The sequence below is a fragment of the Grampus griseus genome (genome assembly GCF_964374135.1).
Source record: "Grampus griseus genome assembly, chromosome: 11".
NCBI classification, from domain to species: Eukaryota; Metazoa; Chordata; class Mammalia; order Artiodactyla; family Delphinidae; genus Grampus; species Grampus griseus.
The window spans coordinates 87,241,585-87,260,290 of NC_139005.1; the positions used below are offsets into that span (position 1 = coordinate 87,241,585).

General features: G+C 46.8%; 1 protein-coding gene across 2 annotated transcripts in view; it reads left to right on the forward strand.

Annotated features, from left to right (window-relative positions):
* RFX4 (regulatory factor X4) overlaps positions 1-9,963 on the forward strand; it is a gene marked incomplete at both ends in the record, with an annotated part of 163,897 nt that extends 153,934 nt beyond the window's left edge. For both annotated transcript variants that reach the window (XM_082666389.1, XM_082666390.1), the window contains 2 exons: positions 1,213-1,351; positions 9,691-9,963. In XM_082666389.1, the coding sequence (XP_082522515.1) occupies positions 1,213-1,351; positions 9,691-9,963 (412 nt within the window). The remainder of the gene's footprint in view (positions 1-1,212; positions 1,352-9,690) is intronic.
* Between the last annotated feature and the right edge of the window lie 8,743 nt (positions 9,964-18,706).

An 18,706-nucleotide genomic window follows, 5' to 3' on the forward strand; every position in this document is an offset into this window, starting at 1 on the left:
CATGGGGTTCAGAGAATCCCCCTGGGTTCCAGTGGCGCTTTGGAGCCTGAATAAATCAATCATTGATTTTGCCCATATTTTTTCCCCTAATCTGTAGTGATGTTACTGTGATGAATAAGCTACAGATCCATTTAAAAGGGTAACAGCTTTTTGCCACTTTGCATTGTCTTTATTAAAAGACATTCCTCACACAGTGTCTAATGTGCAGTTATCTGAAAAACACTTATGATGTTAAAAAGGGCCCTTCTTGTCACGAGACTCTGCCATGTAGGTACAGTAAGCCTCCCAAGCCAGGTTCCAACAGACCAGCTCTGGGGGACACAGGAGGGGACGGAGGAGGACCGCTCAGGTCCCTTCCACGTGGTAGCCTGAGGCTTGGCTGTGGGCATACTTGAGGTTAATTTCATAGGCTCAGGTGCCCCTGACCCATCAGTGGGGCAGCCACCATTTCCTCACGGGGCCTCCTAGAGTAGTTCCCCACACATTTAAAATCGACTTCGACATTGTTTCAGAGAGCTTCCGACTCTGCAGAAATGGCACAACAGACACCCGCATGGTCATATGTCAGCGTCTTTGCTGTAAAGATGTTATTAAGAATAGTGGTAATAGTATCCTATGTTTCCACAAGACTATTTTATAATAGAAAGTGACCCTCGGGGTCATGTGCAGCATTTTTAGTACAGATGTGAGAAACAAGGGTGCGAGTAGCCCAAGGTCCCACAGCTGGGAAGTGGTGGAGCCAGGCTTAGAACCAGAGGCTGACGCCTGGTTGGCCGTGGTGTTTCCCCCCTGCACCAGAGACATGGGAAAGCAAAGGCCTGAACAATACAAAAACAGAAGTCCCAAAGTAATTTCTTCTTTTTTTCCTATTTGACTTCAGGCTATAATATGGGGCTTTTTACCACAACAGGAGAAGAGGTTTCCATCACTAATGATGTTTTGCTCAGGGCTAGTTTTCATTCCCTGTGCATCCGCCGGGTGGTGAGGGAGGTATGCTGAGGGGAGGAGGAAAACCCACCTGGGAGTTTAAAACTATCACAGCAAAGCCGCAGAGTGGAGATGGTAGGAAACAGAAAGAAGAAAAATGGAAAACAAAAAGGAAGAAAAGAACAAAAAGGAACAAAAGTAGATGAGGTTGATTTTTAAAGGTGTCAAACTGATTTGTTCTCCCTGCTGTTACTCACAATATTCAACGTGCCTAATGCGTTTTAGATACACGGGAAGCTATAACTACGGGAGCTATGGCAACCAGCATCCTCCCCCAATGCAGAGCCAGTACCCGGCCCTCCCGCACGACACAGCCATCTCGGGACCGCTCCACTACTCCCCGTACCACAGGAGCTCTGCACAGGTGAGTCGGTGGCCCCACTTGTTGTCCAGGCCTTGGTGTGCGTGGTGCCAGGTCTAGTCAATTCAACACAATTAATAAGCACTTTCTGCATACTGTGTGTCTCCAAGGAAAGGACAGTCTTTTCCTCAGTGTCATCTCTTCCCTCCAGTGGCTGCCCACAGTGGGTGCTCAGCCAGAGTTCACCCCTACTTGCTTTCACGTACATGGGTGCCGACCACATGTCTTTAGTTCTGTCCTCCCTCTGACCTCTCTCCCAGGAGCCAAGCAGCCGCAATGTCTGTTGTCCTTTTTTTCGGGCAGCCACTCTCAGACTGAATCTTTTGTGTCCTCTCCCACCACCCACTCCTGGTGCAGTCAGACCCTTATGGAGTCCTGTCAGGACTGTCATGCCAGCATCATCCTGACTGGTCTCTTGGTTTCACATCTGTTCCTTTTCAGTCCAACCCACACACACAACCTTACCAGAAGAGTCCTCCTGAAATGGACCCTTATCCGATCATTCTCAGGCCTTTGGCCCTTCACTGTCTAACAAACCACATTGCTCCTCTGTGGCCTTGGTGAGTGGGGATAGTGGCTGCACCTGTCGCACCAGTGTTGGGTGCTCCACTTGTCTCAGACGTGTTCCTGTGCACTGGGCCCCAAACACAACTGGTCACCAGTTCCATCCTATTCTGCATCCTCATTGTCTCTGCACACTCCCTGTCCTTGTCTCAGATCAGGTCTTTATCCAACCTGGATGATGACAAAAGCCTTCCCATCTGTTGCCATGCCACTGAACTTGCCCCATCTCTGGTCCATCCCCAATACTGCAGCTGGAGGAATCTTTTGGGAAAAAAAAGCCAACTGGCCATAACACCCTCCCTCTTTTGCATGTCATCGCTTTCAAAGTCAAGTTCAACTCCTTAGCACGTCTCTCAAGACTCATGATCATCTGGGCTCTGCCTGCCTTTCTGGCCTACCAGCCATACCCCACCTTTGCCCCAGCCATGCCAGCCCACGTGCAGTTCCCCCAGGTCTTCGCAGATACTGTTGCCTCGGGCTGGGATTCTCTTCCTCAACCTCTTCTGCTTGTTGTTCAGGACAAGCATCCTACTGTCTGTGCGGCACTTGCTGACACCGCCCTCGTCCTTCCTCCAGGACCGTATTCGGTGCCACTCCTCTGTACTCACATGGTGCGTTGGGCTTCCTTCTGTTGGCATACTTCTCATCACTGACTTTCCTGACACCCACAGGAGACCCCAGAGCTCCTTGAAGGCAGAAATTAAGTCTAGGATCTCTGGGTCACAGCACCCATCAAAAAGAACAGCTAGCTTTTACTGAATGCTGTCCCGTGCCAAGCATAGTGCCGAGCCCTTTCCACACCTCCATGGTAACCCTTGCAGAAAGGAAGCGAGGATAACTTGCCCGAGGACTTGAACCCAGGCAGTGTGACCCTGGCTGCCCAGGCTCTTAAGCAGCAGCCTCCGTCACCTCTCATAGAGGGCATCCACTGTTTATTGAACAGAGGAGTGAACAGAAGGTGGGGCAGCATAAACAACTGTGGTGTGCGGCAGGCAGGGCGGCAGGTTTGGGAGGCAAGATGAGAGCTATGCTTAGGAAAGAGCTCCTGCAGCAAGGGCCAAAGGACGATGAAGCAGAGAGGAAGGGGCCTGGCAGAACAGGGAGCGCTGCCAGGAAGCACTTGCAGGAGTCCAGAACAGAGGTGGCAGGACGTGAGCTGGGATGCAGGCTGCAGTTACATCAGCTGTCAGCACAGACCTGCCTCCGGGGGCGGGCACCGAGCAGAGTGTACCCACGGTCCACGGGCCCTCGGGGCAAACAGGCGTCTGTTTTGATTTCCATCGGCAGTACCAGGGGGAGCCCTGGTATAATCCCCGGACAAGCCAAGAAGTGGATTCCTCGAAATCATCACCTGGGGCATTCAGTATAGGTCCCAACTGTGTCACACAGAGAGGCCTTTCCCCTAGGGACTGCTTCTCTTGGGAGCAGAGTCTGTGCTCCCCCACGCTGATCCCCTAAGGGACTTAGAGCTGCTGCCATAGACTGGGTCACACACAGTCTAAGCAGCCCACTCATTCATTCATTCAGTCGCTCTCCCACGACTGTCGAGTGCCCACTCTGCGGCAAGCACTGCTTAGCCTCTGAGAATACGGGGAGAATGAGACGGAAGCGTGCCTGCTTTGGGAGAGCTTCGGCTCCAGTAAGGAGACACTGGCAAGATCAAGCGAAAATCCCAGCCACAGCTCCTGGCATTACCTTCCCTCTTTCTTCACTCCCTCATTCCTCCTCATGAAATTTCTGGAGCTGGTTTTTCTGGGCTGTTATTTTTAAAGCCTTTAGCTACAGAAAGAAGCCAAAGGCTCCTAAAGGCCCGTGCGGTCCCTGGTGATCAAAGACAGGTCGAAGCATCCACCCCGGAAACCACAACGGTCCCCAGCTGGAGCATCATCATTTAATCGCTGGTCCTAATCCAAGGGCTGAGGACTAAACGAACGCCTGTGGAGGAGCCCGCTGAACCCAGACTAGGCGTGGGAGGTGAAAGGGTCCTGCAGCGTCGTCACCACTGTGTCCTGTGGCTCTCAAGCAAGGTCCTTTCACGACCTCTGACCCCCACCACACGCTCCTGCCCTCCACTTGGTGCTTAATGCCTTTGTCTCCATTTGTAAAGTGGGGTGGGGAGCCGTTAGTTATAAAACATCTCTGCCCAGGTCGATGGGTTAGGGTTAGGGTTAGAAGGGTGAGATCAGCACTTCTCCTGGGGAGGGTACTGTCTAAAGACAAAGAATCCTTCGTTTTGTTTTTCATTAACATTTATGGGTCAAGCACTGTTTTAGGCACTTTCAAATACAGAGGCTCACTTAATTCTCAGAGCAACCTCAGGAAGAAGGCATTTTCTCCAGGTGTTAAAGACGAGGAAAACCTCAGAATGTAATTTGCCCCAGGTCATGCATCCAGTAAGTGACAAAGCGGACTCAAAGGCAAATTCTCCAAATCTCAACCCCAGGCCGGTGGCACTGAACACTACATGGTGTGTGTTTTGGAGGGTGGGAGGTAAATTGGAGAGGTTACTGCAGCTGTTCTTAATAAGTTTCAAGTTCCCAAAGAGAAGAATCACACACCCAAGATACTGTGTTTCTTTCCTTTCCTGGTACTTTGGTTTAAGGTTGAGCACATAGGGGAAAATCCACTGCAGGGCTAATTAGTTTTAGCTTTCCAGAGCAGAGGTCAAGCCGTTCTACTCCTGAATACTGAATATCACACTTCATTACATCAGACTCAGTGGGGAAAAGATTAGTCTGAATGGAAGAAGAATCACAACCATAGAATATGGTTAAAGAATGCAGTTGGTCATTAGCACAAGAAACTAACTTCTGCAAGTAAATGCCTACCAGGTTTGCCTTAAAGAATGGATACAACACCTCTGTGAAGTTCAGTAATCGCAGACATCCCAGCATTTATATACACAAAATAACGTGAAGTCATTTGTTTTTTGAAACAGGGCATCGTGTGCCCTTGCTTATACTACTCATTTATACAAGACATGCTTTCTTCATGGTACTACAAAGGTAAACCTCCAGTCCTGTTTGAATCCTCGTAATTTCTCAGTTAGCGAGTCCAGATGAATCAGGTTGCACAGGGTAAGGTTTGAATTATTTCAGAAAAACACCCTTCTTTCAGCTATACTGCACGTGTCCACACCAAAATAAGTGAACAAGGGATGGTATCAGCTGCCCTTTCCCAGGTTCCCCATTCTCATGCCCAACCAGAAAGAGAAAACAAACCAAACACATGGCCACAAAGTATTTCTGAGCCTCATTCAACACACATTCATGGAACCTCTACCCTGTCAGCAGCCATGAATGTGAAGTGGGCCCTTGAGCTTAAAAGCCATTTGATCAACCAGAAGCAAACTGGCTAGAAAGACACTTAGGGTGGACCAGAAAGTTGTTGCGCATTTCTCGTCTGTATGGCCAAGGCCCAGCCTTGCCAGCCGGTCACACAGCTCTCACGGCAACTCCAGTGGACCAGCCCAGGGCCAGTGGGTCCTCGATCTCAGTGGCCCAGTGACTGCTACAAAGTTTGCTTAGCGTGCTCCACTTTGGGATAGCATCTTGGGCCGAAGGGAATAAAAGAAGCCCACCATAGCGGTATAAAATCTCTGACTGTAGAGCCAGGCTTCCTGAGTTCAAATCTCAGCTCTGCCTCTGATTAGCTCTGTGCCTCAGTCTCCTCATCTGAAAAATGGAGATAATTCTAGTACCTATTTCATAGGGTTGTTGTGAGGTTTGAGTGAGTTAATAAAGGTTAGAACAGGGCCTAGCTCATAGTTAACACTCTGTGTGGATATTTTCATCATTATCCTTTGTAACACCACTGTTATTATATTTTCATAATTATAGAATTAATTTCTATCTTCCTCAACTCTACTAGCTCTGTGAAGGCAGGTCCTTTTTTTCTGACCATTTTATTCCCAAGACCCAGAACAGACCTGGCCCTTGCTGGGTCCTCAGGACATACTCATCAATGAATGAAGGGATGAATGGATCCTTACTCTGGTAGTAAGTTGCTGTGTGACCTCACGTAGATCATTTCCCCTCTCTTGCCCTCAGTTCCCTCATCTGTAAAGTGAGAGGTAGGACCAGGTGGTCAGTCACTAAGGCTCTTCCTTTCATTAGTGGACCACGAATATCCATAATAGTTACCACGTTTTGAAAACTTACTGTGTGGAAGCTCGAAGTGTTTCACATGTATTAACTCAATTAATCCTGACCCGAAGAGCTCAGCAGATGTGGACCGTCTGGCACAGTCTTGGGGGAGCTATGTCCTGGGTGGGGGGCGCCTGTTGGCAGAACTTTGGTCAGTGAGAGCCGCCTTTCATAGGAAAACAGTTTGTGTGCCCGACGGGGGCCACCTTTCACCCGTGCTCAAGTAGCAGTCCATTTGGCGAGGGTCAGGGATAAAGGGCTCATTCTTCCCTCTCCAAGTGCAGGAAAGTCAGCCCTCGGTGTGAGTAGTCACTTCTCAAAATAGCACTTCCTAAAATGGTTCCAGAGAGGCCCGGGGTCAGTCTCAGCTGAGATGGACTCATGTCACGGCCCCTTGAGGGAACCTTTGCCCACTTGTGCACACACACGTGCACCTACACGTGCCCACAGACACCCCTCACACACCTCTCACGGGGTGGGGACTGGTGACTCATCTCCATTTTCACATCAGTAGCAACAGTGTGGGATTTGACCTAGAAAAGGCTAACTTCTGGTTAGGGGCCCTCAACAAAAAGTGCCTTTATCCTGAGCAGAGCTCTCGGGACCTCAGGGTTTGTGCCCAGTGGGCCCGAGGAGCCCGCGTGAACCCGGATGTGAAGTGTGAAAGGTGAGGCGGGTGCTCCCGCCAGACTAAAGAGAGGCCTCACTGGCGGCTTTAATGGCCAGGCCGGGCAGCGGCACTCCAGCCTCTCAGCTCTCAATGGTCTCTTCACCACGGGGAAGACGAGTCACTGACTCATTTGCAATTAGCTGACCTAACGGGACAGAATTTTCCAGGCCGGATTCTGTGGTAACAGAATTTTATTGTCACATTGGAGATATTTTGAGCCAGTCTCATTTCCAGGCAATTACTCTTTTGAGCCTGTGACACAACCCCTGGGCACAGCTGCATCTAGGGTCCTTGCTTCGGCACAAAAGACACGCTCTCTTGGGTTCTGTGGGGAGGAGCCTCCAAGTCCACACGGTGACATGGTACCTACACAAGCCAGGCAAGTAGGACTCTGTCAGAAGCATCAAGCTGAGGCCTGGTCAGGGTTGTAAGACCCTGTGGTCTGTAGGGGAGGGGGGGGCTTAAAGGAAGAGTGACAGAGAGATTCAAGTTTAATGGGCTGTGTTCCAGGAAAGGAGTGTCTTCCTCTCTGAATTCTCTGCAGTTCAGTTGTGGTGGGTCATGCCTCGTTTGGGCCAGTCAGATTGATGTGGAGGAAAGTCACCAGCTCAGGACCGGGCCTTTCTGCCAGCTCTCCCACTAGCTTGCCATGTGGCGCCCCACTTTATGGATCCTAGATTTCTGTACAACATCTGTACAACGTGGAGTTCGATTATATGAGCCCTAACGTTCTTTCTAGCGGTAACGTCCTGGTGTTCATTCACCAGATAAGTTATGTAGCACCTGCTAGGTGCCAGGCATCATTTCAGATGTTGGGCATATGGTAGAGAACATGACAAAGCCCCACCAGGAGCTTAGGAATATAAGCCAGTGGAAGGAGACAGCTGACAAGCAGGATGCTAAGATCCCGACCTGAGAGATGGGGGGTGAGGCACTTAGCTTGGAGAGAGAGGATGTCCAGAAACGTCTCTCTGAAGAGGTGACATTTGAGCTGAGGTCTGAAGAATGATGAAAAGGCAAGCATGGAAGGAGCTTGGGGGTAGCGGTGGGGAAGAAGTGTTCTAGGCAGAGGCAACAGGTGGGACAAAATTCTCTGAGGTGGGAACCAGCTGGGCAGGCCAGAGGACCAGAGAGGAGGCCTCTGTGCCAGGGAAGGGACATGCATCCGGGGAGCTTACCTGAGAGACTGTCAGGAGGGGGAAGCCACCTTTTGGAAAAAATTAGAGACCATTTTGTAATAATACTTCTTAATATTACCTGTTTAACACCCGGGATCTTGATATCTTGGGCAGGGCCCAATCTCAGTACGGTCTCTTTGGGGTTTAGAATGGGTCCTAGGCTAGAATCCCACTGCCCAGGCCTGAGGGTCCACCGTGGCTGCCGTACACGCAGCTGATTTGGGGATTATGAAAGGCTCCGTGCGCTCTCCCTGGTCTCCTTGGCAACACCCCTTGGTGCCTTGTCCCCCCAGATCCCAGACACCAGCTACGCCCTTCTCCCTCTTGCCTACCTGTTCTTCTGACTGCGGAAGGCACGTTGTCTGTCCTAGGTAGGACAAAACCCTCACTACTAGAACTTGGCGCCCTCCTCCTTGACCTGTGAATAGCTGGTTCTCTTTGCATGCTTTGGGCCTAACAGCCTTCCCCTGCTGCCCCTCGGGCTGCCACTCAAAGAGGCAGAACAGTTCCCCTCTGGCCCGCTCGACTACAGGGGGCACCACTGTTGTCATAACCCCTTCTCCTGGCTGTCTAGGCTTCAGCCTGTCTGTCTCCCTCACAGGGGGCAGCTTCCCACCGAATCCCTCGGGGCTCCACTCTCCAACTGTCAGGGAAGACAGATGGGGAGCAGAAGAATTCCGACATTAGCACATATAGGCGCTCTCCCTACTCGTTGCCCTTGCCACCCTTGTTGACTGGCTCCTGCTCTTGTTGGGGTGGCCCTTAGCACAGCAAGGAAATCTTTGTGCTGCCTGGCCTGCAGACCCCGGAGCTCGCAAAGGGAGCCCAGAGCTCCTCCCCTTCCTCCCCTCTGATTGTACTAAAAGCGGCTTATTTGCATAGCTGTCTCGGTAACTGAAAAGAATGTAAAAGAAGCAGCACTTCAGGGGCCCTCCTCTTATTCCCGATTCTTTCCAGAACAGCTTCCCCTCTTCTTGTAGCTATTAACACCTGTTTTCCTGGCCTGCACAAAAGCACCTCCCCTCCCATTTGGCTTATCTTGACTCCTTCTTCCACATTCACACCAAGCCCAATAATTTACCATTTCCTGCTTGTATATCTTCTAGGACTTCAGTGAATGTGAACCAAAAAGAGAGATGTTCTCTGAATGATAGGCACTAATAATAACCTTTGAAGCTGTTGACTTGCTTCCTCTTCAAAAGCCTGCTTTTAGGTTGCAGTTCATAATTGAATTCAACTGTAAAATGCTATTTTTAATGATGTCATTGTGTTTTTCTTGGCAGTATTGTTCTCTTGGGTTGATGGAGTGGGACCTATCACATCTCCTAAAATGATAAAGCTCAAAACCATCCATCCATATATCTGTATCTATTTGGACATGCTGTTCCTCCTGTACACACACACACACACACACACACACACACTCTCTCTCTCTCTCTCTTTCTCTCTCCCTCTCCCTCTCCCCCTGTCTCCTGTATTCACAGTGGGGTTATTCCTTCTTTTGGGTTTGACTTCCCCAAATATTGCAGATTAAGAGCACAAAAAGTCAGTATTTTTGGTTGAGTGGCTATCAGCCTAGCTCTGGCTGTGAAATCCTTTGCATTTCTCCTGTTATATACTTCCTAGACCAAGAGTCAGTCTTTCAGAATTTCACTGATTACTTCCCATCAACTTTCATTAACAGCGTCTTAAGAAATTTAACTTAAACTGTGAACATGACTGATATTGTGTATGTGCAACTTCAAGCTAATTTTAACTTTGTGGAATTTCTTTCCCCTCAACAAGTACCCGTTTAATAGCCCCACTTCCCGGATGGAACCTTGTTTGATGAGCAGTACTCCCAGACTGCATCCTACCCCAGTCACCCCCCGATGGCCAGAGGTGCCCACAGCCAACACGTGCTACACAAGCCCGTCTGTGCATTCCACAAGGTATGGAAACTCTAGTGACATGTACACACCCCTGACCACGCGCAGGAATTCTGAGTATGAGCACATGCAACACTTTCCTGGCTTTGCTTACATCAACGGAGAGGCCTCCACAGGATGGGCTAAGTGACTGCTTTCATAGAAATCCATATTTAATATTAATAATAATTAATAATAATAATAATAAACTCAACACCCACCCCCCAGAAGAATTTTATCTCAATACATCATAACTCCTGGACTATTCCTAGGCGTCCATCTTCCTAATGAATATGAGGCTGGGATTCAGTGTGGGATGATAAACTTTAGTTCAGAAATGGGACTCACTAAAAGTCAGTGAGGTTGGGTTCCTGTAGCCAAGCCAGACTTGACTGTTTGTATAGAGCACTATCTCGGGCAGGCCGACCTGTCCCTTTTCCCTCTGTTCCATGCCTTCACTTTATGTTGGCAACCATTGCCAGTAAATTACCTATTTTCCTGTTGACAGAAGCTCTTTAGTCTTGAAGGGTGGATACTAGAGACGGAATCTGGTTTGTGCTTTTGGATGGGCACATAATTTAACCAAGAGCATTCACCTTTCCATCTGGCTGTCATCTTACTGTACAACAGACAGCCCCCTCAGATATGTCCTAAGCATCCCTTCTTCCTGGTGGTGTCGTCACTGCTTCCTGGAGCACCAGGGCTAAGTGGAGGTATCTGGAAACTCTAGATTCCCTGTTACACTTATGTCTGTCACAGTACCTGCATTGCCTTGGAATGTAAGCACTGTTTAGGGGGAAGGAAGAGGCCTGTTCTGTATGCCTTAAGTTGAGTGAGGTTTGTAGGGGACCGGTTCTTCTACATGCAAGTATTTGTCCTAAGTTTGCACAATGGCTAGTGTCAGCAAAAGGCAGGAAAGGGGTTTTTAAAGTTCTGAGAGAATGTGGATTTATGGCATTGAGTATCATACTCAGCTCTGCTATATTAACTCTGTGAAACCGAATGGACCAAACTTTTAACTTACCAAGCACCAAGTGTGAAAATGACTTTCATGGTTCCTTCATAAGACTATAATAATTTCCGACACTTTGATAGAAAAAAATCAAAGCTGTGCCTTTGAACCTATACTATACTGTGTATGTGTGGAAATAAAAATGTATTGTACTTTTGGAAAATCTTTTCGTAGGCATTTTTCTGTTAGATTTGTAGCAATTTGTGAGGTTTGTTAGAGATTAACATAGGTTTTCTTTCTGTATTATAAAAAACACCAAGAAATTATGGTGGACCTATTACCCTATGGGTAAGAAATAAATGGAAACATGACATCGGATGTTTTAGCAGTTGTTCTGTAAATAAAACATTTGATCACACCACTCAGTGTGATAATCATGTCTACAGCTAAAATGGACATAGTTTTATCTGTACAGTTGTGCAAGATATGAATGGTTTCACACTCAAATAAAAAGTATTGGAATGACCTGCTTTCTTCATTTTCATTTTGTATTTGATAATGACCTGTGTGTGTGTGTAATATAAATGACATTCTGAATACTTAGGGTATAAGTAGGCGAAACAAAACTAAGTGGTCTTCTGTGGTTGTGCTTATCCAGCTCCCTGTGATCTTGTCATCATTAAAATGTGGATAGGCCACACATGCAGTCCTTAAACGACGATTTAGCACCCACAGCCTGATGTAGGGAACCAGTTCTACATACAAGGATTTACCTGAAGTTTTCATGATGGCTAGTGTCAGCAAAGGGCAGGAGCCTTTCAGCTCTTGCAGGGAATATTATTCTTCAATACCAGCATCATTAAGAGGTCCCCTGGTACTTAGTTCATTATGCTTTAATGATCACTGGTTGTAAAGATATTTCAAGCACAGTGCTTTAAATGCCAATAAACTTGTGGAAAAGAACAGTAACAGTACTAAATACTTAGTAAGTACCAACAAATTCTTCTCCAAAACTGCATTTTGATTCTGGGGTTGGGAAGTGAGGACACAAGAGGGAAAATGATTAAATGTTTTGCCCAAATGGTAAGAGTCTAGGATCTATGAGGAATTCAGAGCCACAGATTTCCAGAAATGGCAGTAGTGACTATTTTAACTAAAAGGCATGAGAATTTGACAACTCAATTTGCATTTTGAAAGATTTATTTTTAAAGCCAAGCTCTTACTTGCTATTACATAACATACTTATACCTGAAATTTTAATTTTAGGATTAAAATTATACATTTTACATAGCATCCCCTTTAAAAAAAAATAGCTATGTTGTTCTACCAAAAGGAAGCAGATGTTGGATTTCACTCTCTGATGGTAAATGAGTTTGCTCTTTCAGCCAAGGTCCATTAGTTGGTTTTATATGAGGCAAATAAGGGAGAGGACGAATAAAATTTCATATTTAGTCACTGAAAATAAGCCTGAGGATAACCAGACCTATTGCTCTCCTGCAATCCAAAGCTCGTGCTCCACAAACGGATGGGTGTAGTAAGTCTGACTTTCGACCTACTAAGCACAAAAAAACTAAGCAATTGCCAGATTCTCTAGCCAGGTAGCAGCAGCGCAGAATAAACAACACCCATGTACAAGTAACAACCACAAGCTCTTTAAATGCGCAGATGTTTAGGCAAAAATAGTCACGATCAACAAGAGCCTGAATCCCAGAAAATAGAGCGGTTGCTCGAGGAACTCTGCAGAGGAGAGAACAAGGGCCTCCTCGTCACAGCACAGCGGAGAACCGGGAGTCATCGGCGCCGTAGGAGGAAGGAGGCAGCTTCAGATGAGGCGAGTGGCCACTGGACGCTCTCTCCAGAGCACAAGGTCCCCATGTCTTGGGAGTTTAGCATACTGCTTATGTTCCCAATTGTTCTAAAGCTTCCACTTCAGAACACAGAGGGATCTGATTAGAAGAAGACAACAGCTGCTGTGAGCTCATGACTCAGCTGCATCTTCTCTCCCTCTGGTGGCCCCTAGCCAGCCACCAGGAAGGGAATGGGCAAGGCCGGCAGCTGGGAGCAGGGCCAGCCGCTTGTCAGAGGGTGCACAGAGGAGTCTTGGCAATAAAGGGACCCTGCCCTCTTCAGGACTCTCTCTGAAAAGGACTTGGCCAGCTTGAAGCTGGCTGAAGTCATGAACAGCAGCCAGGATGGCTCGCCCACGTCACAGGCCTGTGGCGTCCTAGGCACCCATCCTGCTGTGTCCTTGTCAGGCCTCTAGTATAGCCCAGGTCTGGAAAGAAAGGGGATCTGTGGCCCCTCGGAGACAGCAACCCAGTTACAGACCAATCAAAACTGTCTGCCATCGAGTGAGCCCAACCTCACTGAGGAGAGGGGCCGAAATCATGGAAAGAGAACTGAAAGGGAGCCGTGGCTTTGCCACCATGTGACCTTGGAGGGGTCACCTCCCCACTGGACCTCGAGCGGACCTCCTCTATGACTGTGACATCCTGAATTATAGTCTGTGTGCTGATGGACCAGGGCGGGCAGATCTGGGTGAGGAGGGTGGACAGCTTAGGGAAAACAAAGAACAGACTGGCAGCTGGGCAGTGATTCAGGAAGGCAGCAATGAGAGAGAAGGCGACGGCTCCACCAGCTGGTGCTAAAGAAACGGACTGCGGTTCATGCCCAGGAGCTGAGTCCCATATACCTGCACCACCATCACCAAGCAACACCTCTTCCTCGTATCCAACCCCAGCCTCTCTTACACGACTCCACTGGGGATGGCAGTCTCCTGCTATTTCCCCCTCCCTCCAGACTTGTCCTGAATATTTGCTTTAAAGTGACATCAATCAAAATGTCTGAAGTGAATCTGGAGAAGGAAAGAGCAAAAACAAACAGGCTATTTGTCCCAGCTTCTCATACCCCTTAAAGGCAGAATCGAAAGATTTTTTAAAAAATCATGGGAAGGGGCTAGTCTCCCTTTATTACAGGGGAAAGAGTGTGGGGAGGGGCAGCTGTAGATCTCTTGAAGCTCAGAGTTCAGACTTAGTCAAGAGTCTGAAGTATGCACATCATCATCATAGGAAGCTTAAAAGAAAAAAGGTGGATGTACTTACTGGCTTCAAAGTGAGGTAGAACTGAGATTAAATCTTGGTTCCACCAGAGATGTTACAGAAGGGACATTCCTGCTCTAAGTAGGACTGGACTTCAGCAGTTCTCAACACTGGCTGCCCGTCAGAGTTATTCTGTCAACTTTATAAAAATACTGATAGGTAGGACCCACCCACAGTCAATACTCGAGCTGGAATGTGATGAGGAATCAGTAGCCTTTTAAGCTCCCCAGATGATTCTAATATGCAGCCAGGGTTGAGAAACACCACCGCTTCCACCTTGAAGTTCTAAGATCCAGGGACTGCTCTTCCCCGAATAGGCACCCCAAGTTTCTTTTTTACAGACTGGCAGATGCCAGTCATCCACACTGTTCACAGTGTCCCCACAGCTGACAAACCTCTCCCTGACTGTACTGTTTTGGTTGTCCTTCAGCCCAGCCCACCTCCCTACCACTCTGCCGCCTGCCCTCCTAACCTGGCCCTTCTCTGCTTCAGTTCCTTGGCAGCCTCCCAAGCTAAGCCAGCCCTTGTGGTTTCCTCTTCTTCCAAGGAGGTCAGAACCTTTTGTGCTTCATCAGCCTCCTCCCTGAAGCTCTTCCCCCATTCCTCCTCCTGCACCTCGACCACCCCCCACTCCAGCCTTCTCACCCCCATATTTTGCTGCTACTGGTGTAGGTGGGACGGAAGACGTAGGCCCAAGAGTTGAGAAAAGAGCTGTTGCTAGGAAAAGAGTGTGGGTGAAGAGAGAGGGTGGGTGGGAGAAATAGGGCTCCCCAGTTTTATTCCTCCGTTTGTCATCATAAATGCCTCCAGAGTTAAAACCAGTTGTTTTAAGAGCTATTACGAAAAATAACGAGGTCTGACCGAGACAGCAGGGGTGAGAGCATCAGCCTCAGAAGCAGCTGCAGTGCTGATCCTTGATATTTAAAATAGTCTCCTGATAGAAGGGAAAGCCACTGAAAGAAGTTCAGAAGAGTGAATTCTCAAAGAACTGCCAAACGATGCCCCCACCAGAGATGGAATCCGAAATGTCTTGGCCCGGGCTACACCTCTCGGAAACAAACTGCAAGATGTCTTCTTAAGAACTGAAATGTAATCAAGACAGAAGGACAAGCTTTAAATGAGACACGCTTTCCTCATCTCACACTGAGTGACATATGGTCCATTCCTGAAACAGCTCTGCCTCACTCCATAGAGGTTTCCGTTTCTGGGGGTCTGCTGCGTGCCAGGCCCGTCAGAGGCATCATCTCCGCTTCTCAAAACCTCCTTGAGAAGTGTCAGTGGTATAATCATTTCTCTTTACAGGTGGAGAGACAGAGGCTCTGAGCAGTTTAGTGCCCTGCCAGAGTCATACACAGTAAATGGCAGAGCTGGGATGTGGAAACTACGTTGCCCCACTCCCAGAGCCTGTGCTCTTTCTGCTATAGCGCCCTGCCTTCTTCCTCCTTCCTACTTTTGTTCCCGCCCCACCCCACCCCCATTCCTCTCTCCTAAGCGGCTTTGCAGTTTTTAAATCAACCTTGACCGTGGTAAGAGAATCTGCTGGGTTGACGAGAGTTTCAGAAGTTCTGGGAAAGTTTTGTGTGTTAAATGAAGGCAGATTGTAAGCTGCACCTGAGGTGGCATCCACTCACTGTAAGTTAACAGCAGACCAGTTTTCCCTCCATCACTTCCCAGGGTACATACAAACCAATACGTTATCAAGGACCAAGACTTGGTCATTCTATAGAGAAACAGGAACAAAAGAAAATAATAATGTAAAAAAAAATACCAGGTCACAGGAGGATTTTTATTACTAGGTCAAAAAAAAGCTCTGCAGGGGAGGTGCAATGAGCCAAGTATTCACTAGAATGAAGTCACTGGAGGGGGTGGAGGGGGGCGCTGGCTCCCTCTTGCTGTTCAGGTCACTACCCTTTGACAGCAGTGGCCTCTGACCTCGACAACCCTACAATTCTGTTTTGACTGACCCTGAAACCCATGAAAGTCAGATGCAGGCACTGCCCAAAAGTTTCGATAGAGCTGACTAATATGGGAAAAGCTCCCGGTATGCGCCCCCAGCTGAAAGGAGCCGGCAGTTCTTTGGCGGGAGATGCAATTTATTCTGTCCTCCTCCTTTCAGGGAAATGCTAATCCTTCATAGGCAACTGGAGGGGAAGACTAAAGTGTGTTGATGATGAATGACAATAATCCTTTGTCCACTGCCACCTCCTCCTAGGGTTGAACCTTAAGAGTTTAGTCAAATGTTGGTAAGTAAATTAACGCTTTACTGCATACAGAGCTAAAAAGGAAGTGACTGGAAGAAGGGCTGTGAGAATATATTTCCTCTGACATGTGAATCTCAAAAGCTTAATTGCAAAGACATTGATATGGGGTGTGTGTGTGTGTGTGTGTGTGTGTGTGTGTGTGTGTGTGTGTGTGTGTGTGTGTGTGTGTGTGTGTGTGTGTGTAGTGTTTTAGGCTCCTTACTTACCTACACACATATATGACAGTCACTATCCCCAAACTGTCTTATGTCAAAGCGTGCCAGTGTTAAAGACATTAACTACAAGGTTTAAAGATCAAAGCAGTGTGTTGGAATTACTTTTGTGTTCTTAAAAACAACACCAGCAACAACAAAACTCAAGCATTTGTGCATCGATAGGAATAACATGACCTTTGTCCCCACATCTTCCAACATCATTGTGAGGGAGGTTGCATTTTGTATTCCAGTTCAGCTAACATTTGAGTGGCTATTCCATGCCAGGTCTGCTGTGCTGGCCACTCTGACAGCCATCTCCTTTAACCCTAAAGACATCCTGCAAAGTAGATATTATTATGTTCATCACAGTTGAGAAAATCAATGCTCAAAGAGGGCAAGTAGAGTCCTTTGGCTTTCAAGTCTTCCTCTGAGATACAAAAAACTGGTTGCCAGAAGGGTTTTAAGGAATTTGACAAATGATGGGCTTCTGAGACTCACACAGTGAGTTTGGACTAAACACCAGGTTTTCCAATTCCCAGTCCAACTTCTTTCGCCACATTACAGCATTGCCACCCAAAGCGCTGGGTTTTCCCAAGAGGTGTTTGGATGGGATTCCAAGCCAGCGAGATGCAAATAGGTCTGACCCACATTCCAGCTCTTGGATAAATAAAAACTCCTAAAGGGCAGCGCCCATTTTGTGTGCTTAATTTGAGAGCCCCACTGTGGATAGTCAATCAGTATTGAACAACTATAGGTAATTTGCCAAGGACTAACAGCATGGGCTCAATTTTAGCAATTAGAATACTGGGAATACTGTGGAGGAACCTCATAAAGGTGCTGAAAGCCTGGATCAAGTAGTCATAAATTTCTAAGAGTTAAAAAAAAAAGCTCTTAAGTCATCTAATTAAACTCTAATTTTATAAATAAGATCCTGAGAAATTAAAATAACGTGCACAAGGGTTTGACACCAGTCGGCAACAGACCCTTTTCTGTCTCCCAGTTCTATTTGTGTCGTATGGTATTGTGAGATAGTTTTTAGGAATGTAACACGTTGTAAGCTCAAGTTGGATTGGCTGGTTATAGAGTCAAAAGTGATAATAAAATGTCTCTCAGATTTAATTTTTCCTTATCCTGCTGACCAACTGACCTCTAAGGAAATCTCCCTTGCTGGCTTTCAAATTCAACCAAGTTGATTATTATTTCTCAACAAGTGTTTCATTAGTTTTGGCCTCCTGAACTTCTCTCCTGGCATTTCTCCCTATCTGCTAACCCTCGAAGCTCTCTGTACTATTCTCTGTATAGTTCTCCTCCTCCAAGAAGGCTTCTCTGATTACTCTTCTTCCATCAATGTTTATCTTACTTTGATTTGCATAATATTTACATTTAATTTGTTCCTACTTATCAGTAGAAACGATTTGCTGATTGCCTGGATGTTTTTTGTATCCCCAAAGAACAGGATCAATTGATTTTACTGTTTTTCTTTTTTATGGTACCTAAGACAATGCTGTGCTCCAATGAGCACCAAATATTTGTTAAAGGTACAAATCATGTTAATTAACTTTGCTACAAAAGGGAGACTTCATTCTTGATAGAAAATGAAATTAAGATAACTTTTACCTTGCTATATTTTTCTGATTTCTCAAAGACTAATTAGTGAGTCACGTGCACCTAAGTTTGGTAGTCTAGCAAAAAATTAGTTTAGTGGTGGATATTCTACCAGAATATTAGTCCAGTGGTTCTCAACCCTGGCTGTTCATTTGAATCAACCGGGAAGCTTTTAAAACTACCAATACCCAGGCCTCACCACAGATCAACTGAATCAGAATCCTTGCAGGTATGCCCAAGCAATGATTTGCATGTATCATATTGATATTTTGATTTGCACACATTGATATGTACAACCTCACTCTCATTAACAGATTTGTCTAAAGAATGAGCGTGTTCAAATGTGGTTTTGTTGTTGTCCTTAGAATCACAAAATTTTAGAACTGAGAGAAAACCAAGATTCTATCTGGATCAGTCCCTTTATTTTACAGCTGAGGACACTATGGCTTAAGAGAGATTGAGAGAGTAGCCTCACATAGTGGCACAGTGGTTGTTGAGTGACAGTTTGTATCTTGAATTAGCAAAATTCTCTGAACTCCAGTTCTGGAGCTGTAGCGACTAGACCAAGCTGTTTAGTTTTTTAATTTCTGCTTTCTTCTAAAGAAAATGTATAAAAAGTATTACATGTGAAAGATTTGGATTCTAAAAGCTGTTAGCACCAGGTGCTCCTTTAAGACCCTCAATTTGGCACATTCCAACTAGTCCATTGTCACGGCAGAGGAAATGCCACCGCAGGATATATCAAAGTCGAAAATAAATGACTAGTAACTATTTGCAGGGTTTT